This window comes from Molossus molossus, unplaced genomic scaffold, assembly GCF_014108415.1.
Source record: "Molossus molossus isolate mMolMol1 unplaced genomic scaffold, mMolMol1.p scaffold_m16_p_24, whole genome shotgun sequence".
Lineage (NCBI taxonomy): Eukaryota > Metazoa > Chordata > Mammalia > Chiroptera > Molossidae > Molossus > Molossus molossus.
The window spans coordinates 6,277,360-6,295,032 of record NW_023425360.1 but is presented as its reverse complement, the minus strand read 5'-3'; the positions used below and the strand labels follow the sequence as shown (position 1 = coordinate 6,295,032).

Genomic DNA, 17,673 nt, shown 5'->3' with positions numbered 1-17,673 from the left:
AGGAGTGAGTTGCCGGGTCATTGAACTTTCTTGGGGACCGCAGGCTGTTTTGTGAAGCTGCTGCGCCCCCTCAGCCTCGCGGGGCAGTGGAGGGAGCACTCGTGGGCTTTCCCGACCGACGGCAACGGGGCACAGGGCGACAGTACCCCTACCACCCGCGCCGCGGCCTGACCGCGCCTCTTTCCCGTGCAGTTTTCGGGGGAGAACGCGGAGCGCTTGAAGAAGACGTACGGCAAGTTCTGCGGGCAGCACAACCAGTCCGTGAGCTACTTCAAAGACCTGTACACCAAGGATAAGCGCTTCCAGGCCTTCGTGAAGGTACCGGCTCCCGTGTGCCCGTCGAGCCGTGCCCAGAGCGCGTGTCCCCGTTGGCTCGAGCGCCCCTCCCTCGGGGCCCCTGACTGTGCCTTCCTCCTTGCAGAAGAAGATGAGCAGCTCGGTGGTGCGGAGGCTGGGCGTCCCCGAGTGCATCCTGCTGGTGACCCAGCGGATCACCAAGTACCCCGTTCTGTTCCAGAGGATACTGCAGTGTACCAAAGGTGGGCCTCCTGGCTGCTCCAGCCCCGGTGCCCAGCAGCTCCAGACACCCCGGGGGCGGGGGGGGGGCAGCTCGTTCCTGCTCTGCTGGGCCACAGAGATCCTGGGTTTTACCTAAAATCCGTGGGGTTTTTTTTTCTTTTTTTTTTTTTTATCCTCATCCGAGGACACTTTTCCATTTTTTGTTCAGGTAGAGTGGGGGGGGGGGGAACAGAGAGAGAGAGAAACATCGATGTGAAAGGGACACATCGAGTGGCTGCCACCTGCACAACCAACCAGGGCCGGGGACAAACTGCAACCGAGGTACGTGCCCTTAGCGGGAACCGAACCCGGGTCTCTCAGGACCGCAGGCCGACGCTCTAACCGCTGAACCAAACCGGCCAGGGCCCGTGGGTTTTTTTTAATGAGAACTTGAAACGTGTCAGCAGACTGAGGGTGGATGATGGCCAGAAGGGGAGGAACCGCTTATTGATTCCATCAGGAGTTCAGTGACCTGGGCTCACGCTCATACTCCCATCCCGCCCCCAGGCCCCGAGGGCCCTCCTTTTGCTTTGTAACTCGTTTCCTTGAGCCCGTAACTTCTCCCTGGTCGCTGGACCGGGGCAGCTCCCACCAAGTCTTCCTGTGAGTGCCCGAGTGTCCGCTCCTCACCGTCCTGCGGGTCACTTTCCCTCCCCTTCCGTCCTGCCCGTAGGAGTGACATGGAAGATTAGGTAAAGCAGAGACAAACCAGAAACTTGTCGCTCCTCTTCCTCCCTAAAGACATTTGGTTCCTTCGACTCGAGAACACAGCATGTCCCTGATGTGTTGGCGTTGCTCGGACCGCACGGAGGAAGGGGGTGGGGTCCCCTCCTCCTGGCTGTCGGAAAGGCTCCGCTAACGACACGACTCTCCTTTTCTCCAAGACAACGACGCGGAGCAGAGAGACCTGGCTCAGTCCTTGAGCCTGGTGAAGGAAGTGATCGGAGCCGTGAACAGCAAGGTGGCGAGTTACGAGAAGAAGGTACGTCTGAATGAGATTTACACGAAGACGGACAGCAAGTCGATCATGAGGATGAAGAGCGGTCAGATGTTTGCCAAGGAGGATCTGAGGCGGAAGAAGCTGGTGCGGGACGGGAGTGTGTTTCTGAAGAACGCGGCGGGGAGGCTGAAAGGTGAGTCCCGTGTTTCCTCCGGGCCTGAGCAGGTGCCCGGGGACGGCAGGCAAAAGCCAGAGTCTCGTTAGGAACTCACCACCAGGTTTTCCCTGGGAAGCCCGTGTCCAGACTTCACGAAGGAACACCACCGTTTAGTTGTTCTTACTCTTGTATGAGAAAGTCTGGTTTGAGATAGCTTATAAAATCATATAAATACAGCCCGGCCGGTGTGGCTCAGTGGTTGAGCGTCGACCCTGCACCAAGAGGTCGCGGGTTCGATTCCCAGTCAGGGCACATGCCCAGGGTGTGGGCCTGATCCCCAATGGGGGGCATGCAGGAGGCAGCCAATTGATGTTCTCTCTCATTGATGTTTCTCTCTCTCGCTCTAAAATCAATAAAGAAGAATTATTAAAAAATAAATAAAATCATATAAATACAGGACGTATACGAGGAAATGTAGTCTGGGAAAAGCAGGTTTTAGGGAACAGAGCAAGGGGTAGGATGAACACAAAGGCACGCGCCAAGGAAGGTCCCACAGGGAAGGACGACAGGCTGGGGACTGGGGCCTCTGGCAGAACATTTGCCCCCAGGGAAGCACCATGAGACAGTTCCCAGAGTCTGAGATGAGAAACACCTACATCACTGGCATGAAGATGTGAGGGGTTTTCAGCTCCTGCGACCTTAGAGCGATGGGGAATTACCTCACATCCACCAGATCCACTCAACTCTGTGGTCATCCCTTTTTCTCGAAGCAAAAGAGATCACAAGACATTTGCTTTCAGTTTGGTTTCAACTTTTGGTTTTCAAATGACCAACTACGTCCAGTTAAGGAAGTTATGAGGTTTGTTAATGCATCTGTCCATTTGATTTTTATCCTCACCCGAGGACATGGACATTTTTTTCCATTTTTTGTTCAGATAGAGTGGGAGGGAGGAGAGAGAGAGAGAGAGAGAGACATTGACATGAAAGGGACACATCGAGTGGCTGCCACCCGCACCACCAGCCAGGGCCGGGGACAAACTGCAACCGAGGTACGTTCCCTTAGCAGGAACCGAACCCGGGTCTCTCTAAACCGCAGGCCAACACTCTAACCGCTGAGCCAAACCGGCCAGGGCTGTCCATTTGATTTTTTAAAAATAATTGTTTTCATCCAACTTTACTCCCGGGGCCTGTTGGGCAGATCGGGCTCCAGTGTTTGGGAGCACCCGGTCCTCCTGGCCTCGGGAGCCGGGTCCAAGGAGCCAAACCCTCCCGCCTCACACTGAAGTGGCGGGTGTGTCTGTCACCTCTGAGGTCGAGGGAGCTGTTCAGAGAGCACCGGGAGCCCTCCGCCAGTCTCCCTGTGCTTAGACTCAGTGCGACCCAGGCAGCCAGATGGTCTCGAAGGGAAGGAAGCAGGATCCCCTCCCCCGACACAGATGCTGGGAAGAGGGTGGAGAGACTGTCCTCTGGCGGGTTGGGCCCTAGAATAGGGACCTGCAGTGAGGACCGGGGCAGGGTTCGGAGTGGCATTTAAGTCTTGAAGGATGAAGAGGAGGGGCCGGGCAGAAAGGGGAGAGGCAGCCGGAAGCCTGGCATCTGGGGAAGGGCAGGCAGTGGGCTCTCAGACCAGCCGAGAGAGGGCGGCAGGGAGCGGGGGGCCAGGCCGGAGGAAACGGCTGTAGGCGGGTTGTGGGGTGCACGCTCCAGACTGAGGAGTTGCTCGTTGGTACTGTGGATGGAGTTGAGCAAAGAAGGGGTTCAGAATGGAGGGTCCAAGCAGGCAAGGGGTGCAGCTGATTGTAGTCCAGTGCAAAGCGGGGTGAGGAAGTCTGGCGACAGAAACGACGAGGATCCCTGTTGCAGTGATTCAGGGAGCAGCTCCCCCAGGCCTGAATTCCCGCAGGGGGCGGGCAGAGGAAGGCGAGTCATCTCAGAAAGGAAATACCCCTCTGGCCACCGACTCCATGCACGGCTCAGTGGCCATGGGGAATCAGGACCGAGGTCCCTGCGCCTCCCTGGAGCCAGGTGCCCGTGCTGTCCTCGGCCCTGCGCCCCCTGCGCCCCCTGAACCCCCTGCACCCGTCTCTGCGGCGGCCGCTCAGGAACACCTGCCCTGTCCCACGAGGCGCTTTTCTAGAGCTGCCGCTGCCCGGAGCCAGCTCGCTCCACCCTCCTTTGCAAAGCAGTTTGTTGATCCAAGTCCCTGAGTCAAAACTAATAGCTTCCAGCTGTCGGAACGGAGCTGGGCCCCAGCCCGCGGCGGGACGATGGTTTTCTGACCCGAAAGGCCGCCAGAGGAGACAGGAGCCGGTGTTGAGTCATGCTCCCCCCACGTGACCCGCCGCCAAGAACAGCCCGTCCCGGGTGGGTGCCCCGGGGAGGGCGGGTTCGCTCTGCTCCCCTGACTGATCACATCCACTGCGGGATCCTGAAACGTGTGTTTTCTTGTTCTGGGGGCGGGGCAGCCGCATGCATCACCTAAAAGTAAACTCAAAAAGGTAAAGGTAGCGCATGGAAAAGTTACTGTCACCTAGGCTGGGAAACGACACCTCCTTGCGTCTGTTCTGTTCATGGCTGTGCCGCGCTGACCTCCCGGGGGGCTGCATGGTCCTGTCCATCCTGTCCCCCCGGCATTGTAGGTCCTCGTCCCCGGAGAGAGGACGCCACTGGGGGCCAGCCTCTCAGATCTCAGAGGATGACCGACATGTCAGACTCTGTCCTTGAGGGACTGATGGAAGATTGTTCTCTGCTCCTAGAGAATTATAGCGAGAGTGTGGCCTTCTTGCGATTCCTAGATCCCGCCAGACATGTTCGTTTCTCTGGTTTCTGTTTTGTTTTTTGTTGTTGGCGGTGTTGCAGAGATCTCCCGGGTTTGTTTTCTTTTCCTGGAGAAGCCGAGAGGCTGTTCCCACAGCACAGCGAGGCCGAGGCGGACGGGACAGAAAGCTGTGTGTGTGCACGTCCTGTGAAATCAGAGGGCGGTTGTGGCCCTTCTGTTCTCCTTAGAGTTAGATGCTTTCCTGCACCAGCTCCTGGCGGCTTCCTTGCCTGGCAGCTGCCCACGCCTTTCCCACCCCTGTAATCAGAGGTGAGAAGCCCCGTGACCAGTGTGCTGTGGGCCATGCTGCTGTTTAACATCCCTCAAAGACCTGCTCTGCGGGGATGTTCTTAAAGTATTTCATTCTTACAACCTCGCCTTCTGGGATGTCTCTTTCCAGAAGTGAGGACTTAAACGTTTCCGAGATAAGGCGTTGGTGATACAAGTCTCTTTTTATTTTATTATTATTTTTTTTATCCTCACCTGAGGATATTTTTCCATTTTTTGTACAGATAGAGTGGGAAGGAGAGAGAGAGAGAAACATCGATGTGAAGGGACACATCGAGTGGCTGCCACCCGCACGACCAACCAGGGCCGGGGACAAACTGCAAGCGAAGTACGTGCCCTCAGCGGGAACCGAACCCGGGTCTCTCCGGACCGCAGGCCGACGATCTAACCGCTGAGCCAAACTGGCCAGGGCCAAGTCTCTTTTTAAAATGTCTCTAAAAACCTAACATCCAGAGCAGGGTCGCGCAGAAATGGATATTGGACGCCTTGGAGGAGCGCGGTCTCTGGCCCTGGGCTTTTTGTGCTGCTGGGTTGCTAATAGAACTGCTCAGACCGTGCCCGGCTGGTCAGACTTTGTCCCTTCAGGGAATGATGAGAGGTGGCAGGGACAGCGAGCGTTTGGGGTGTGCTTCTCAGTATCATTGTTCTCTTCTCTCCCCACTTCACAGAGGTCCAGGCCGTTCTGCTCACTGACATACTAGTTTTCCTTCAAGAAAAAGACCAGAAGTACATCTTTGCGTCACTGGTAAGCTGAGTGTTTGTGCGGTTTGGAGTTAATGGTAGTATTCAGGCAGTTGGGGGTAAGTTTTGAGCATACGTTAAACACTGTATTGTTGGTCTCCCACCCTCTCAAAACTAATCCGCTCAGGACAGATACGTCTGAATGATTTCTTATATACCCTTGCAATTTTCTGGCCCTCCACTGCCCGCCCCCCGAAAATACTGTTTTTCGGTTTCCTTACAATCCTTGGACATGGGTCACTGGAGCAGTTCTCACGTATTACGCTCCATCGATCATGCTGCTCTGTAATACTGCCGCCGGGTTCTGCGGGGGACGTGGGCGAGTCATCGTGCTAAAGAGAGGACGAGAACCTTCAGAGCCATAAATGGCCATTTCCTTTATGGAACACTATAAACGGTTTGATAAACTGTTTATAAACTGATAAACTATAAGTGAGATAACGACATATTTCTCTTTCTCCCATCTCTGCTGTTTGTTAAACCGTATGCTTTAAAAAGGCATCTGGCCCGGCCAGTGTGGCTCGTGGTTGAGGGTGACACATGCAGCAAGAAGTCGCCGGTTCGATTCCCGGGCAGGGCACATGCCCAGGTTGTGGGCCTGATCCCCAGTGGGGGGCGTGCAGGAAGCGGCCAGTTGATGTTCTCTCTCATCGATGTTTCTATCTCTCTCCCTCTCCCTTCCTCTCTCTCTAAAGTCAATAAAGAAAAAAACATTTTTTTTAATGAATAGATAAAAGGGCATCTGGTCTCCCCTGAGATTGACATCCCCCTTACGAGTTAGAACATCGCGTGCATGTCCTACATCTCCCCTCCCCCTTTTCCAGGACCAGAAATCAACGGTGATCTCCCTGAAGAAGCTGATCGTGCGGGAAGTAGCGCACGAGGAGAAAGGTCTGTTCCTGATCAGCATGGGCGTGAAGGACCCGGAGATGGTGGAGGTCCACGCGAGCTCCAAGGAGGAGCGGAACAGCTGGATCCAGATCATCCAGGACACGATCAACGCCCTGTAAGCTCCCCCGCCCGTCGGCGCGCTCGGGCCTGCGGTGTCCTCCCAGGCTGGGCCGTCCCCGGAGCACTCGTCTAGCAATGTTGTTTCACTTTGGTTGTATTAGGAACAGAGATGAAGATGAAGGCATTCCCAGCGAGAGTGAGGAGGAGAAGAAAATGTTGGACCTCAAAGCCCGGGAACTAAAAGGTAAAGCTGTCTGTGGAGCCCCCAGTGGCCAAGGTTCTTCCCAGGCCCCGGGTTCCAGAGCCGCCCCGCAGGCCCTTGAAAACAGGGTGAAGAGCAGCTTTTCACAAAGGGGAAACCACGTCTGAGCTAACGGGGTCCCGATACAAAACAGCTCTAGGAATGTGTCCGACCCCAGATCAAGGATTGTTGATTCTCCCGTCTCAGCATCAGAGTTCTTGGACCTTTGGTCCCGGTCACCTCGAATCAAATCAAGAAGGAAAGGTGTACTCGAGGAAGGGAATTTCCCAGTTAATCTGTTTCCATCAGTTACCCCGGCTGCTGGCCCACCTGTTCACAGATGCGTTGTGAGGTGGTTCGGGGGGAAGGGAACCTCTTGATGATGTGTGACCACATTTAAGTCCCTACTGGTTTGTGTAGTCTCGTCAGTGTCCCTGCGGGACTCGGCTTCAGTGCCCATTGTGCAGGTGAGCAAGCTGAGGTCCACAAAGGCCGAGCACACCAGGCCCCATCCAGCGTATGGTTCAGCCAGGGGTTTGCTCCCTGCCCGCGTCGGATGTACCTGTCCGTGATCAGGATGGCGGGGATGAACTTCCTCCTCCGACACGGATGCAGCACCTGGCCAGGCATCCCGCTGGGTGCCGGGGATGCCAATTCCTACACCAGCTCAGCTAGCCAGGGAGACACACTGAGGGACAGGCCACCAAGTGGCTCCCTGGGCCACAGGCTCATGTAACGTGTATGGGACCTCCTAGTCCTGCCGGTGGTGAGTCTCACAAGAAAGATGACACAGGAGGGTACCTGGAAAAATGACTCAGCAGACAAGACAAATGAGTGAAGTGTGGGAAAGGCCGTGATGTGTCCCCCAAGGAAGGACAGGTTTGACAGGCTCCGTGTGTCTGGAGGGTCAGGGCCAAGTGATGGGAGATGAAGGCACCAGGTCTTGAAAGGCAACAGGGAATGAGATAGTTCTTAGTAAAATTTACACTTCACTTTAAAAAATCAGTATTGAAGCCAACTGGGAGACGTGCTTGAGGGAGTGGGGTCCCTCTGGGCGTGGGGAGACGGGATGGGTTCAGGAAGAAGCGGGCTGGAGAGGGGATGGACGTAAGAAATGAGCTGTCCCGGGGCTCCAGCTTGGGTGAGCAGGGGACAAAGGTGGTGTCAACCGAGCAAGAGGTCACGGCTAAAGGGAGGAGGTGGGGGGCCGGAGGGAGACAGGTTTCTGACAAGCTGAGAACAGGGGTCTGAGTGGAGGTCGCCTTGACAGTGGGACTCAGAGGGTCCCACTCAAAGCAGAGGGTCGAGTCTGGGGTACCTTCTGTGGGTGATCAGCACCTGGGGAGTACTGGGAGCCATGGGAGTGGATGAGATTCCCAAGAGGAAAGTCTTGGGGTTAGACAGCAGCCCAGGCTGGAGCCAGGGGACCCCCCTTTTCCATTGCAGATGACTGGTCTGTGCCTGAGAGCGGATTTTAGGAAGAGAACCAGTGATGTCCTCAGAGGAGAGAGGAAAACAGTAAAGAGGAGGGAGGAATCATCTGTGCTGAAACGGATGACATAAAAATCCTTAGACTCAGTCCCGCAGGCTGACCTTGGGAAGAGGAGATGGTAATGATGGGCGGAGCCAGAGAAGAGAGGGTTGAGAACAAGAAGTTGGGGAAACAGTGCTGGCTTGTGATGTCCCAAAGTCCCATGTTTGCCTAGAAAGACCAGGGTGGGTTACTAGGTAGAAAGTAGAGAAGAAAACTTGACACAGTCTTGATGATGAATAATAAAGGGGGCGGGGGGAGTTTATGGTCTCGCTGTGCCCTACATTACCACAAGGTGGCGCCCATGCGAAGCAGTCAAATCACCAGCTCTGTTCTCCGTCCACCCTGCAGAGCAACTCCAGCAAAAGGACCAGCAGATCCTGCTCTTACTGGAAGAGAAGGAGACGATTTTCCGGGACATGACTGAGTGCAGCACCCCCTTGCCGGAGGAGTGCTCCCCAGTTCACAGCTCTAGGATGCTCTTCCGCTCCAACACAGAAGAGGCTCTCAAAGGAGGACCTTTAATGAAAAGTGCAATAAATGAGGGTAATTTATGTTCATTATTGCCCCTTCTTTTCCCAGTGTGGTTTATCCACTAATACTCATTTTTATTGCAAAACAGAACACAGATACAGAAAACAACCCCAAACAAATATTTCGCTTTAGTGAGTTATCGGGTGAGCTTTTTTTTTTTTTTTTAATTGATTTTCGTCAGAGAGGAAGTGAGGGAGGAGAGAAAAAGACAGAAACGTCGACCAGTTGCCTCCCATACGTGCCCTGGGACTCGAACCCGCAACTTTTTGGTGTACGGGGTGACGCCGCAACCAGCTGAGCCACCCAGGCAGGGCCAGTGAGCATCTTGTAACCACTGCCCAGGCCAAGAAATAAAATGTGGCCGGACACCCTGAGAGCCCGTGTACATCTGTCCCCATCAAAGCTCCATCCTCCCGCCGAGAAGCGCAGGTGTTGTGACTGTCAGTGATCACGTCTGTTCCTGTCTCTTCTGGCTTTCTCTCCAGAGACCTCTTTGTAGTCTGGCTTGTGTTTTTCTTGATACGTAAGCTGTCGTTTACAGACCCCTCCCACCATCCCTTTTTTCCACACAATTTATTTTTGTAGAATCTGAGCTTTTTGACATACAGGGTTTGCATGTCTCCTGTTTCCAGTGGAGATCCTTCAGAGTCTGGTGAGCGGAAGCCTGGGAGGCAGTCTCGGGCCGGCTGTCAGCAGCCCCGTTGGGCAAGAAGGTGCGGTTGGCCCGGTGTCCTTGCCCCGCAGGGCGGAAACCTTTGGAGGGTTCGACAGCCATCAGATGAATGCGTCCAAAGGTAAGTGATTGTGAACTCGTGGCTTCGTGGGCAGTCCTTGCCGTCACCCAGAACTAAAAGTGGTCTGTGATCAAGAAGCTGCATCTCATCCTCCTCAGTCCATCAGTAAAAGGTTTAGTGAGATCCGAGTATCTAGCCGCTGAAACACTTAAGAATCTCTATCAGTGTCGTGTTCATTTTGAATAATGAGGATATTCCTCGGATCTGAGCTAAGCTCTAGCCAAAGGAATAAATAACTTGTTATTCCATTTGCTTCTTGTTCTTCTACATTAATAAAGATTGTTTTATATATGTTTTTATTGATTTTTTTTTTTTAAGAGGGAGAGAGAAAAAGATCGATGTGAGAGAGAAGCATCAATCGGCTGCCACCTGCACACCCCTCACTGGGGGTTAAGCCCAAAACCCAGGCGTGTGCCCTGACCAGGAATCGAACCACGGACCTCTCAGTCCACAGGACGATGCTCAATCCACTGAGCCACACCGGCCGAACTGCATCAGTAAAAGTTATTAATAATCGCTTAGCTGCCTCCAAGCGGCTTCCCATTTTTTTGGCTTTAGCGAGATCAGAAATATATCCCTAAACTCGGTATATTGTATTCTTTTCTTGGCTAATCTGCTTCACAACCTAAAATCAAACTTGTTTGTTTGTTTAGGAGGAGATAAGGAGGAGGGGGATGATGGCCAAGATCTTAGGAGAACAGAATCGGATAGTGGTCTGAAAAAGGTACTTTTCCTAAAATACGATAAGACCTCCTTGGCCCTTCTCTCTGAATTCATAATCTTTGAAGTTTGTCCACTTTGATCTTCTTCTGGATGCCTGACTTGCTCTTTTGATTTCCTAGTGTATTTTAAGAGGAAAACGTATTTTCGAACACACAGTGCAGTCAGGAGTCCCCGTATCACTGGCCTCTCTAGCCTGGAGCTTTATGTATACATTCATAGCTTGACTACAGCCCTGGCAAGACCATTTTCAAGAGTTTTGTTTAAATGGCCCAAAGCAACCTGAACTGAACTCTTTATAAGGCTTGAGTAACAGCTCAACATCGAGTCTTCATTACCCGGCAGGGAGAGGCTGTAGCAGAACAGGACGAAAGTGGGACATTGCAGCGGAGCCCAGACATACTCGATCCAATTCCTGTCTCGAGAGCTTCGTGTTTTTAAAATGCGTGGTTTTTGTTTTATAGGGTGGAAATGCTAACCTGGCATTTATGCTTAAAAGACACAATGAGGTAAGGACCTTCTGAGCTACTGAAGAGTGATTTTGTTGTAATTGCTAGGTTAGGAATACTCATTTTTGTTTGGCTTGTATAAACAGGCTGATTCCTGGCTGTGCTCTGCATACTTCATGGGGTGTTTGTCATGTCTTTCCCCGGCCCCTGGTGTCACCTGGCATTGTGCCAGGGAATTGGCTATGGAAATGGCCTCTACTCCTCTGCCCTTGAGAAGCCTCTTGCTTTCTCTGAATCCGGGCTGTGAAGCTTCATCCATTGTAGGCAAACGAGGACAACTCATAGTCTCCTTTTCTGTAATAGGAACCTGGACTTCATGCCACAAGTCTAGAATGTGGCACATTAACGTGTGGGCAGATCTGCGATCATTTCTTAGCCTACAGGGATGCAAGTTGACTTTTTATCTTTGTGCCCTGCTTTTGATTCGTGTGCGGCACTCTGAAAGGGGCCTTGGCGTCCTTTGGAGATCAGACTCTGATTTGAGGCTTTTCCATCGTCCTTCAGCAGAGTCCGCCGATCCTGCAGGATCACTGGACTTCTTCACTGTCTCCCTTCTCCCTGCAAGTCCTTCGATCGCCACCCTCTCCAAACTGGATTGTCTGAGCGTGTGATTCTGTGTGAGCACGGACTGGAGTTACGTGCCTGACAGTGGTCTTTCGGGAGTGTGCCTTTCAGGATCTTCTCTGGGTTTCTTCTTGCTTTCAACCTAGTGCCTTATGTTCCTGAGAAGCCCTGTTTTGAAGTTTTACATTAATGGAGTCTTTCCTCTTTCCTTCTGAAACACAGGGATATTGTTTTCTATTTGTTGGCATGGAAGTCCAAACGCCGTGGTCTCCCGGAGTGTTTGTCCTTAAACGAAATAGACCTGTTGTCACAGGCTGTTGCTCGTGGTGTCTAGTGCTAGAAGTACAGCTCTTTTCTGACTTTTCCATTTGGCCACGTCTCTCCGTATATTTAGTAAGAAGCGTCAGCTCAGAGGTAGGATACGACCAGGGTATTCTAGGCATTTTGGCTTGGATTGCACACTCCTGGTGCTCAGTCATACTTCTCTCTGCCTCTCTTTTTCTCTCTTTATTAAGAATAAGCTTAGGGGAAGGGGGGCAGGGTGTCAATGGGGGAAAAATGAGAAACATCTGTAACAAAAACATTAATAAATAAAAAAACTTAAAAAAAAGAAGCTTAAATGAGAGGTAAAAAGTACTCTCAGAAATGCTAAGCCTGAGAATTATGTTGTTTTGTGTGTTTTTAAGTATTATAAAAGGAGTACATATTCGTGGCAGAAAATCTGAAAAATGTCTAACTAATAATGTTAAAAAAAATGGGTAAACATAATCTCACCAAGGACAAATAACTAGGGTTCAATGTTCGGTGCTTCTGATTCCAGCCTTTTCTTCTACAAAACATATATGTGTTTCTAAATCTTTATTGTTGAAAGTATTACAGATGCCCCTCCCCCTTTCCCCCATGGACCCCTCCCCATCCCACCCCCTCCTGCCTTCCCCACACTATTGTCTGTGTTCCTTGGTTTACGTAACATATATTTATGTGTCTAAGTCTGTGTGAATAGTATAACAAGAGTGTCACACAACTTCTCTCACTACTTCCCAGAGGTTCACGTCTCGGAGCTTTTTCCCCTAACACGCGTTAGAAGCATCCCCGGAGCACATTTATCCGGGCGTGCTCAGGAACAGCTGCAGGCTGTGCTGGGTGTCCCATAGTCCACTTAGTCTTCCAGCGGTCCCTCTTTCTCTGCTCTTCTGCTTTTTATGTGATGCAGCCGAGAAGCCCTTGTCCATGACTACTTCCTGAGTGCAGGCTGCCCCCCAGAAAGGGGGTTCTGCCGCGTGTAACCCTGCCCGTCAGCAAACACCCCTTCTCGTCTTTCTTCAGTCTAACGCTCTCCCAACTGACCTTCTCGTCTTTCTTGACCACCATCGGGGATTTTCATTCTTTAATTGAGGTTTTATTGGTTTGATGCATTCAAGTGGTATTTCTTTGGTTGGCACTTACTTGATTTCCAGCGAGGCTAAGTCATTCTTAATGTGTGATACGACTGGTCGTTTGTATTTCTTTCCTTGTAAATTGCTGGTTTGTGTTCCTGGCCTGTTATCCTCTGATTGTATTCATTTCTCACAGGTCTCTGAGAGCTTCTTCCAATCGAAGATCTTTCTTGTTTGACTTTCTGTTCAGTTTGTCCTTTCTGCCTTTTACTTTTACATTTCACATAGTGGAAGTTGAAGATAATGTGCGTGTGTGTGTGTGTGTGTGTGTGTGTGTGTGCTTTCTTTCCATGGCCTTCTGCCTTTGAAAAGCATTTTCTGTTTCAAGATAAGAAAAACAATCTCCTATTTCTTTTGGCTCTTTTATGGTTCTCTTTCACACTTGACGGTTTCATCTGTGTGAATGTGTTTAGTGCGAGCCAGGGTTCAAACTTAATTTCTTCCAAAGGCTTAGCTAATTTTCTCAGAAAAATTCATTGACTATTCTTCCCAGTTGATTTAGAAGTGCTACTTGTAGCAGATAGTAAATTCTTGTCCTTGGCTTCATGACCTGCTGTTCTTTCCGACTGGGCTGTGCGTCATTCTGAGTAACGGGAGCTCTAGAATACGTTTTACCGTGTGCCGATGTCTCTTCTACACACAGTTGTCTGGTCGTCTTTCGTTTTCCTTGGCTACTTGTACCTGCTTCTTCTCTTTGGTGCTTTCAGTCTGCAGATATTTTGTTGAGAGCAGGCGCCTTGCTGAGTGTTGGGAGGTTCCTGGTCGGGTGACAGGCAGTGTGGCGGGATCTGAGGCGGTCCTGACGCGGGTCCCCGCTGTGTTCTCTGCAGCAGGTCGTCCAGAGCGTGGTTCATCTGCACCAGCTGCTCAGCACTTTGCAGGTGTGTGCCCCTCCCTCCCTTCTTCCCAGAAAAATGGTAAGGAGGGCGTGGTGTGGGCCCGGACTGTTTGCTGACTTCTCACCCGAGGATGTTTCCATTGATTTTTAGACAGAGTGGAAGGGAGGGGGGAGGGAGGAAGGGGGAGAGAGAGAGAAACATCGATGTGAGAGACACACATCAATCGGTTGCCACCCACACAACCCCAACCGGGGCAAGGGACCAAACCTGCAACCCAGGTACGTGCCCTTGACCGGAATCGAACCCAAGCCCCTTTGGTCCGAGGGCCGATGCTCTAACCGCTGAGCCCAGCTGGCCTGGATCTCTGAGTCTGTAGGTTGCTTACGGGTAAGCGGGACCTCAGTCTAGACAAGACCGGCTCTGGGACGAGGACCGTCTCAGACGCAGTGGTTGGATACCCTCAGCCTTCCGAGCCTGGCTTGGGGACGGGTGGCGGGCAGTCGTACTGTGGTGGCCGTGCACAGGCGGTCACCACACTCTGCAAAGACTCTCGTGTGTGCGTTTCCCTGTCCCATGTCTCTGGTACCGGGACATGTGGCCCTCACGAACAGCTCTTCTGGGAACACCCTCTAATTCCGCTCACTTTCATCTTGGAAATCTAACCAATCTCTGGCTACCTGCCCCCACCTCCAAACACACACTGCCCACCCCAGGCAGTGCCGGTGACTGCAGACAGCAGTGACGAGTCCGACAGACGGACACATTGACGTCCCTGTTCGATACCTGCCCACAGTTCTCCTGGGGTGTGCTCTGTGCAGTGACCAGGGCCCCGGGCACGGGGGCAGGAGGGGCAGGGAGCCTGCCGTCCTGGCCAGGGCTGCATCTGTCTCCTCCGGCGCTTCCACAGGGGGTGGTGCTGCAGCAGGACAGCTACATCGAGGACCAGAAGCTGATGCTGAACGAGAGGGCTCTCAGCCGGAGCGCGCCCCGCCCCAGCTCCCTCGTGGAGCAGGAGAAGCAGCGCAGCCTGGAGAAGCAGCGCCAGGACCTGGCCAACCTGCAGAAGCAGCAGGCGCAGCACCTGGAGGAGAAGCGCCGGCGGGAGCGGGAGTGGGAGGCCCGGGAGCGGGCCCTGCAGGAGCGGGAGGCCCGGCTGGCCCAGCGCGAGGAGGAGGTGCAGCGGGGGCAGCAGGACCTGGAGAGGGACCGGGACGAGCTGCAGCAGAAGAAGGGCGTCTACCAGTACGACCTGGAGAGGCTGCGCGCGGCGCAGAAGCAGCTGGAGAGGGAGCAGGAGCAGCTGAGACGGGACACGGAGCGGCTCAGCCAGCGGCAGGGCGACCGGGACATCTGTCAGGTAACGAGAGCCAGGAGCAGATGCGGTGCCTGTCACCGATGCGGCCAGGACACAGCTGACACAATGGAGAGCCTCTGTGTCTAAGCACCGGGGGGACGTGGGCGGAGATGCAAGGTCAGCGTGTTTGTTTTTGTAAGAATGTCTTCCTTCGTAAAAGGGGCAGGTGAGGAAGAGGGTCTTTTCTCCTTTTCTCATCTGCAAGAGGTTGAGGAGCAGGATGGTAGGCTGGGGATTTGGTCAGGGAGGTAGTGGCAGCTTAGGGGCTGACCGGTACTTCCTCAGCGTGTCTGAGACAGCGGTGGTCAGCCAGCTGGGGTTTCGGGAGCAGCCTCTTCTCTGTCCCACATAAGACATCAGAAGGGTCCAGCCCTGGCCGGTTTGGCTCCGCGGTTGGATCATCAGCCCACGGACCAGTGAGTCATGGGTTCATTTCCGGTCAAGGGCAATTGCTGGGTTGCATGGTCCCTTATGCTTGGTGCACTTCCCCCATCAGCTACAGGTCCCTTTAGGTGGGACCATTCTGATTGCTTTGGTGTTTTCCAGTCCTCACCCGAGGATATTTTTCTACTTATCTTCTGATAGAGGAGGAAGGGGGGAGGGAAAGGGAGAGAGAGAGGGAGAGGGAGAGTGAGCAACATCCATGTGAGAGAGACATATCGATTGGTTGCCTCCCACACCACCCCAGCCAGGGCCAGGGATCAAACTGCAACCAAGGTACATGCCCTTGACCAGAATCGAACCCACGATTCTTTGGTCCGCAGGCCAATGCTCTAACTGCTGAGCCAAACCAGCCAGGGCAGCAGCTCTTCTTACATAGAGAGGAAATCCATGCTGGGGGTGCTGGTGAAGACTCCTTCTCTGTAGCTGCTACTCCTGTGGGAAGAAGGCTTTTCCTTCTGCAGCTCCCACTCCGAGTCTCTTCCTGTGGGCTCCATGGTTATTCTGAGTTGGGCGCCGGGGCAGATGGGAAGCCTGGGCGTGCACAGGTCACCTGTCTAGATCCCTGCCATTCCTTTGCCATTTGATTGACTGACCTTGCGCCATGAACAAGGGACATCTTCTAGAACGGGCAGCTCTGCTTCCTGCCGAGGTTGCCGCGTGTGGTGGGAGCAGCAGGTAGCTCTGCACTGCTGACCACGCAGGAGGGCCCCTCTCAGCCCAGTGGGGTGGGCGGGGCTGCCACAGGTGCCCAGAGCACGCGCGTGTTCGGCTGCTTGTCTTCATCTCGCCCTGTCTTTGCTTTCGCCTGTGACTAGAATCTGGGTGTACACCCCACTCTCCACCTGCCTCCTTATCTGAACAGCTTCCGGAATCTCTTAGCCGCGAAATGATTACATGTGTAGCAGTCAGTCCTCAGATCGGCAGCGCCCCTGTTTTTTTAGGGGTGAGAGTTCTTTTTAAGCTGCCTCATCCCAGATCTTACTAATTCTTTTTTTTTTTTTTAATTTTTTAATCCTCACCCGAGGATATATGCTTCTATTTATCATCAGACAGAGTGGGAGCGAGGGAGAGAGAGGGAAAGAGAGAGAGAGACACTGACATGAGAGAACTCGCCGAGTGGCTGCCTCTTGCGCGACCCACAAACTGCAGCTGAGGTGCGTCCGAGCGGGCACCGGTGCCGCCGCCTCTAAGAACCCCTTCTCTTGCACGCCTGCAGGTCGCACACCAGCACACCAAGCTGCTGAGGATCCCATCCTTCCTCCCCAACCCCGAGGAGCCCCCCTCGCCGTCTGCACCTTCAATAGCCAAATCAGGATCGTTGGACTCAGAACTCTCAGTGTCCCCCAAAAGGAACAGTATTACTCGGACACACAAAGACAAGGGGCCTTTTCACATACTGAGTCCCACCAGCCAAACCAGCAAAGTCCCAGAGGGTCCAAGCCCCACCTCGGTGCCCACCTCCTCCTCCAGCCGCCTGTTCGGATTATCAAAGCCAAAGGACAAGAAGGAGAAAAAGAAGAAGAACAAAGGAGGCCGCGCTCAGCCCGGTGGTGAGTCCCCCAGTTTCCTGTGGCCGTGTGGTCCCTGGACCCCGTGCAGGGCAGGGGTTAGTGCAGTGGGACAGGACAGGGGCCATTCAGTGGAGAGCCAGACGGTTCTCACCAAGCCCACTTCTGGGCGCGGAGGGCCGAGGCGCCGGTGCAGGAGCGTCTCAGACCTGCCCGTGGTCCGTGCAGGGGGCGGGGGGCAGGCGGCCCGGAGGGGCAGGCCAGTCTCTGCGCTCCCAGCCTCGCCCAGCAATCCGCCCAGTAATCCACCGCGGTAACTGGTTCTCCGAGATGCCCGAGATCGCCCTCCTGGTGACTGTTAGGCGATGCTCGCTCGCCCCGATGAGACAGGCCAGCAACCTGCACTTAGAGTGTCTGCGGGCCTCCGCCTCGGAGCTGTGATCGGTCCCTGCTACCCCCCCCCACCCCCACCCCGGGCTCTCCGCCCCTCCGCACTGGGTGCGCCCCCTGCCCCGGCCTGGGCGTGACCGGGAAGGCGGCGCGGAACCTCATTCAAGTCCACGGCCACCAGCCGTCATCTGTGTGCACCTCAGAAAACTTGTGTCTGGGGGGGGGGGGGGGAGGGCGAGGGGGTTCAGTTTTTTCTGAATGTCTTTTTCCTTCTTGTTCCCCCGTCTCCAGATGGCCCTGCGGCAGAAGTGCCCGCCGAGGGGGAGGAGATCTTCTGCTGACCCCTCTGCTCCGCT

General features: G+C 53.8%; 1 protein-coding gene across 10 annotated transcripts in view; it reads left to right on the top strand.

Moving 5' to 3' along the window:
• The window catches only part of AKAP13 (A-kinase anchoring protein 13), a 258,664-nt gene extending 240,991 nt beyond the window's left edge, over positions 1-17,673 (top strand). For 6 of the 10 annotated variants that reach the window (XM_036278130.1, XM_036278129.1, XM_036278128.1 and 3 more), the window contains 13 exons: positions 193-318; positions 422-539; positions 1,443-1,691; positions 5,430-5,506; positions 6,327-6,508; positions 6,615-6,697; positions 8,577-8,771; positions 9,392-9,553; positions 10,207-10,277; positions 10,738-10,782; positions 13,613-13,663; positions 14,529-14,978; positions 16,636-17,259. In XM_036278130.1, coding sequence (XP_036134023.1) covers positions 193-318; positions 422-539; positions 1,443-1,691; positions 5,430-5,506; positions 6,327-6,508; positions 6,615-6,697; positions 8,577-8,771; positions 9,392-9,553; positions 10,207-10,277; positions 10,738-10,782; positions 13,613-13,663; positions 14,529-14,978; positions 16,636-17,244 — 2,418 coding nt within the window. In that variant the 3' untranslated portion in view covers positions 17,245-17,259. Of the gene's footprint in view, positions 1-192; positions 319-421; positions 540-1,442; positions 1,692-5,429; positions 5,507-6,326; positions 6,509-6,614; positions 6,698-8,140; positions 8,326-8,576; positions 8,772-9,391; positions 9,554-10,206; positions 10,278-10,737; positions 10,783-13,612; positions 13,664-14,528; positions 14,979-16,635; positions 17,260-17,608 lie in introns of those variants that run through there. The other 4 variants (XM_036278132.1, XM_036278131.1, XM_036278135.1 and 1 more) reach the window with 2 other exon arrangements.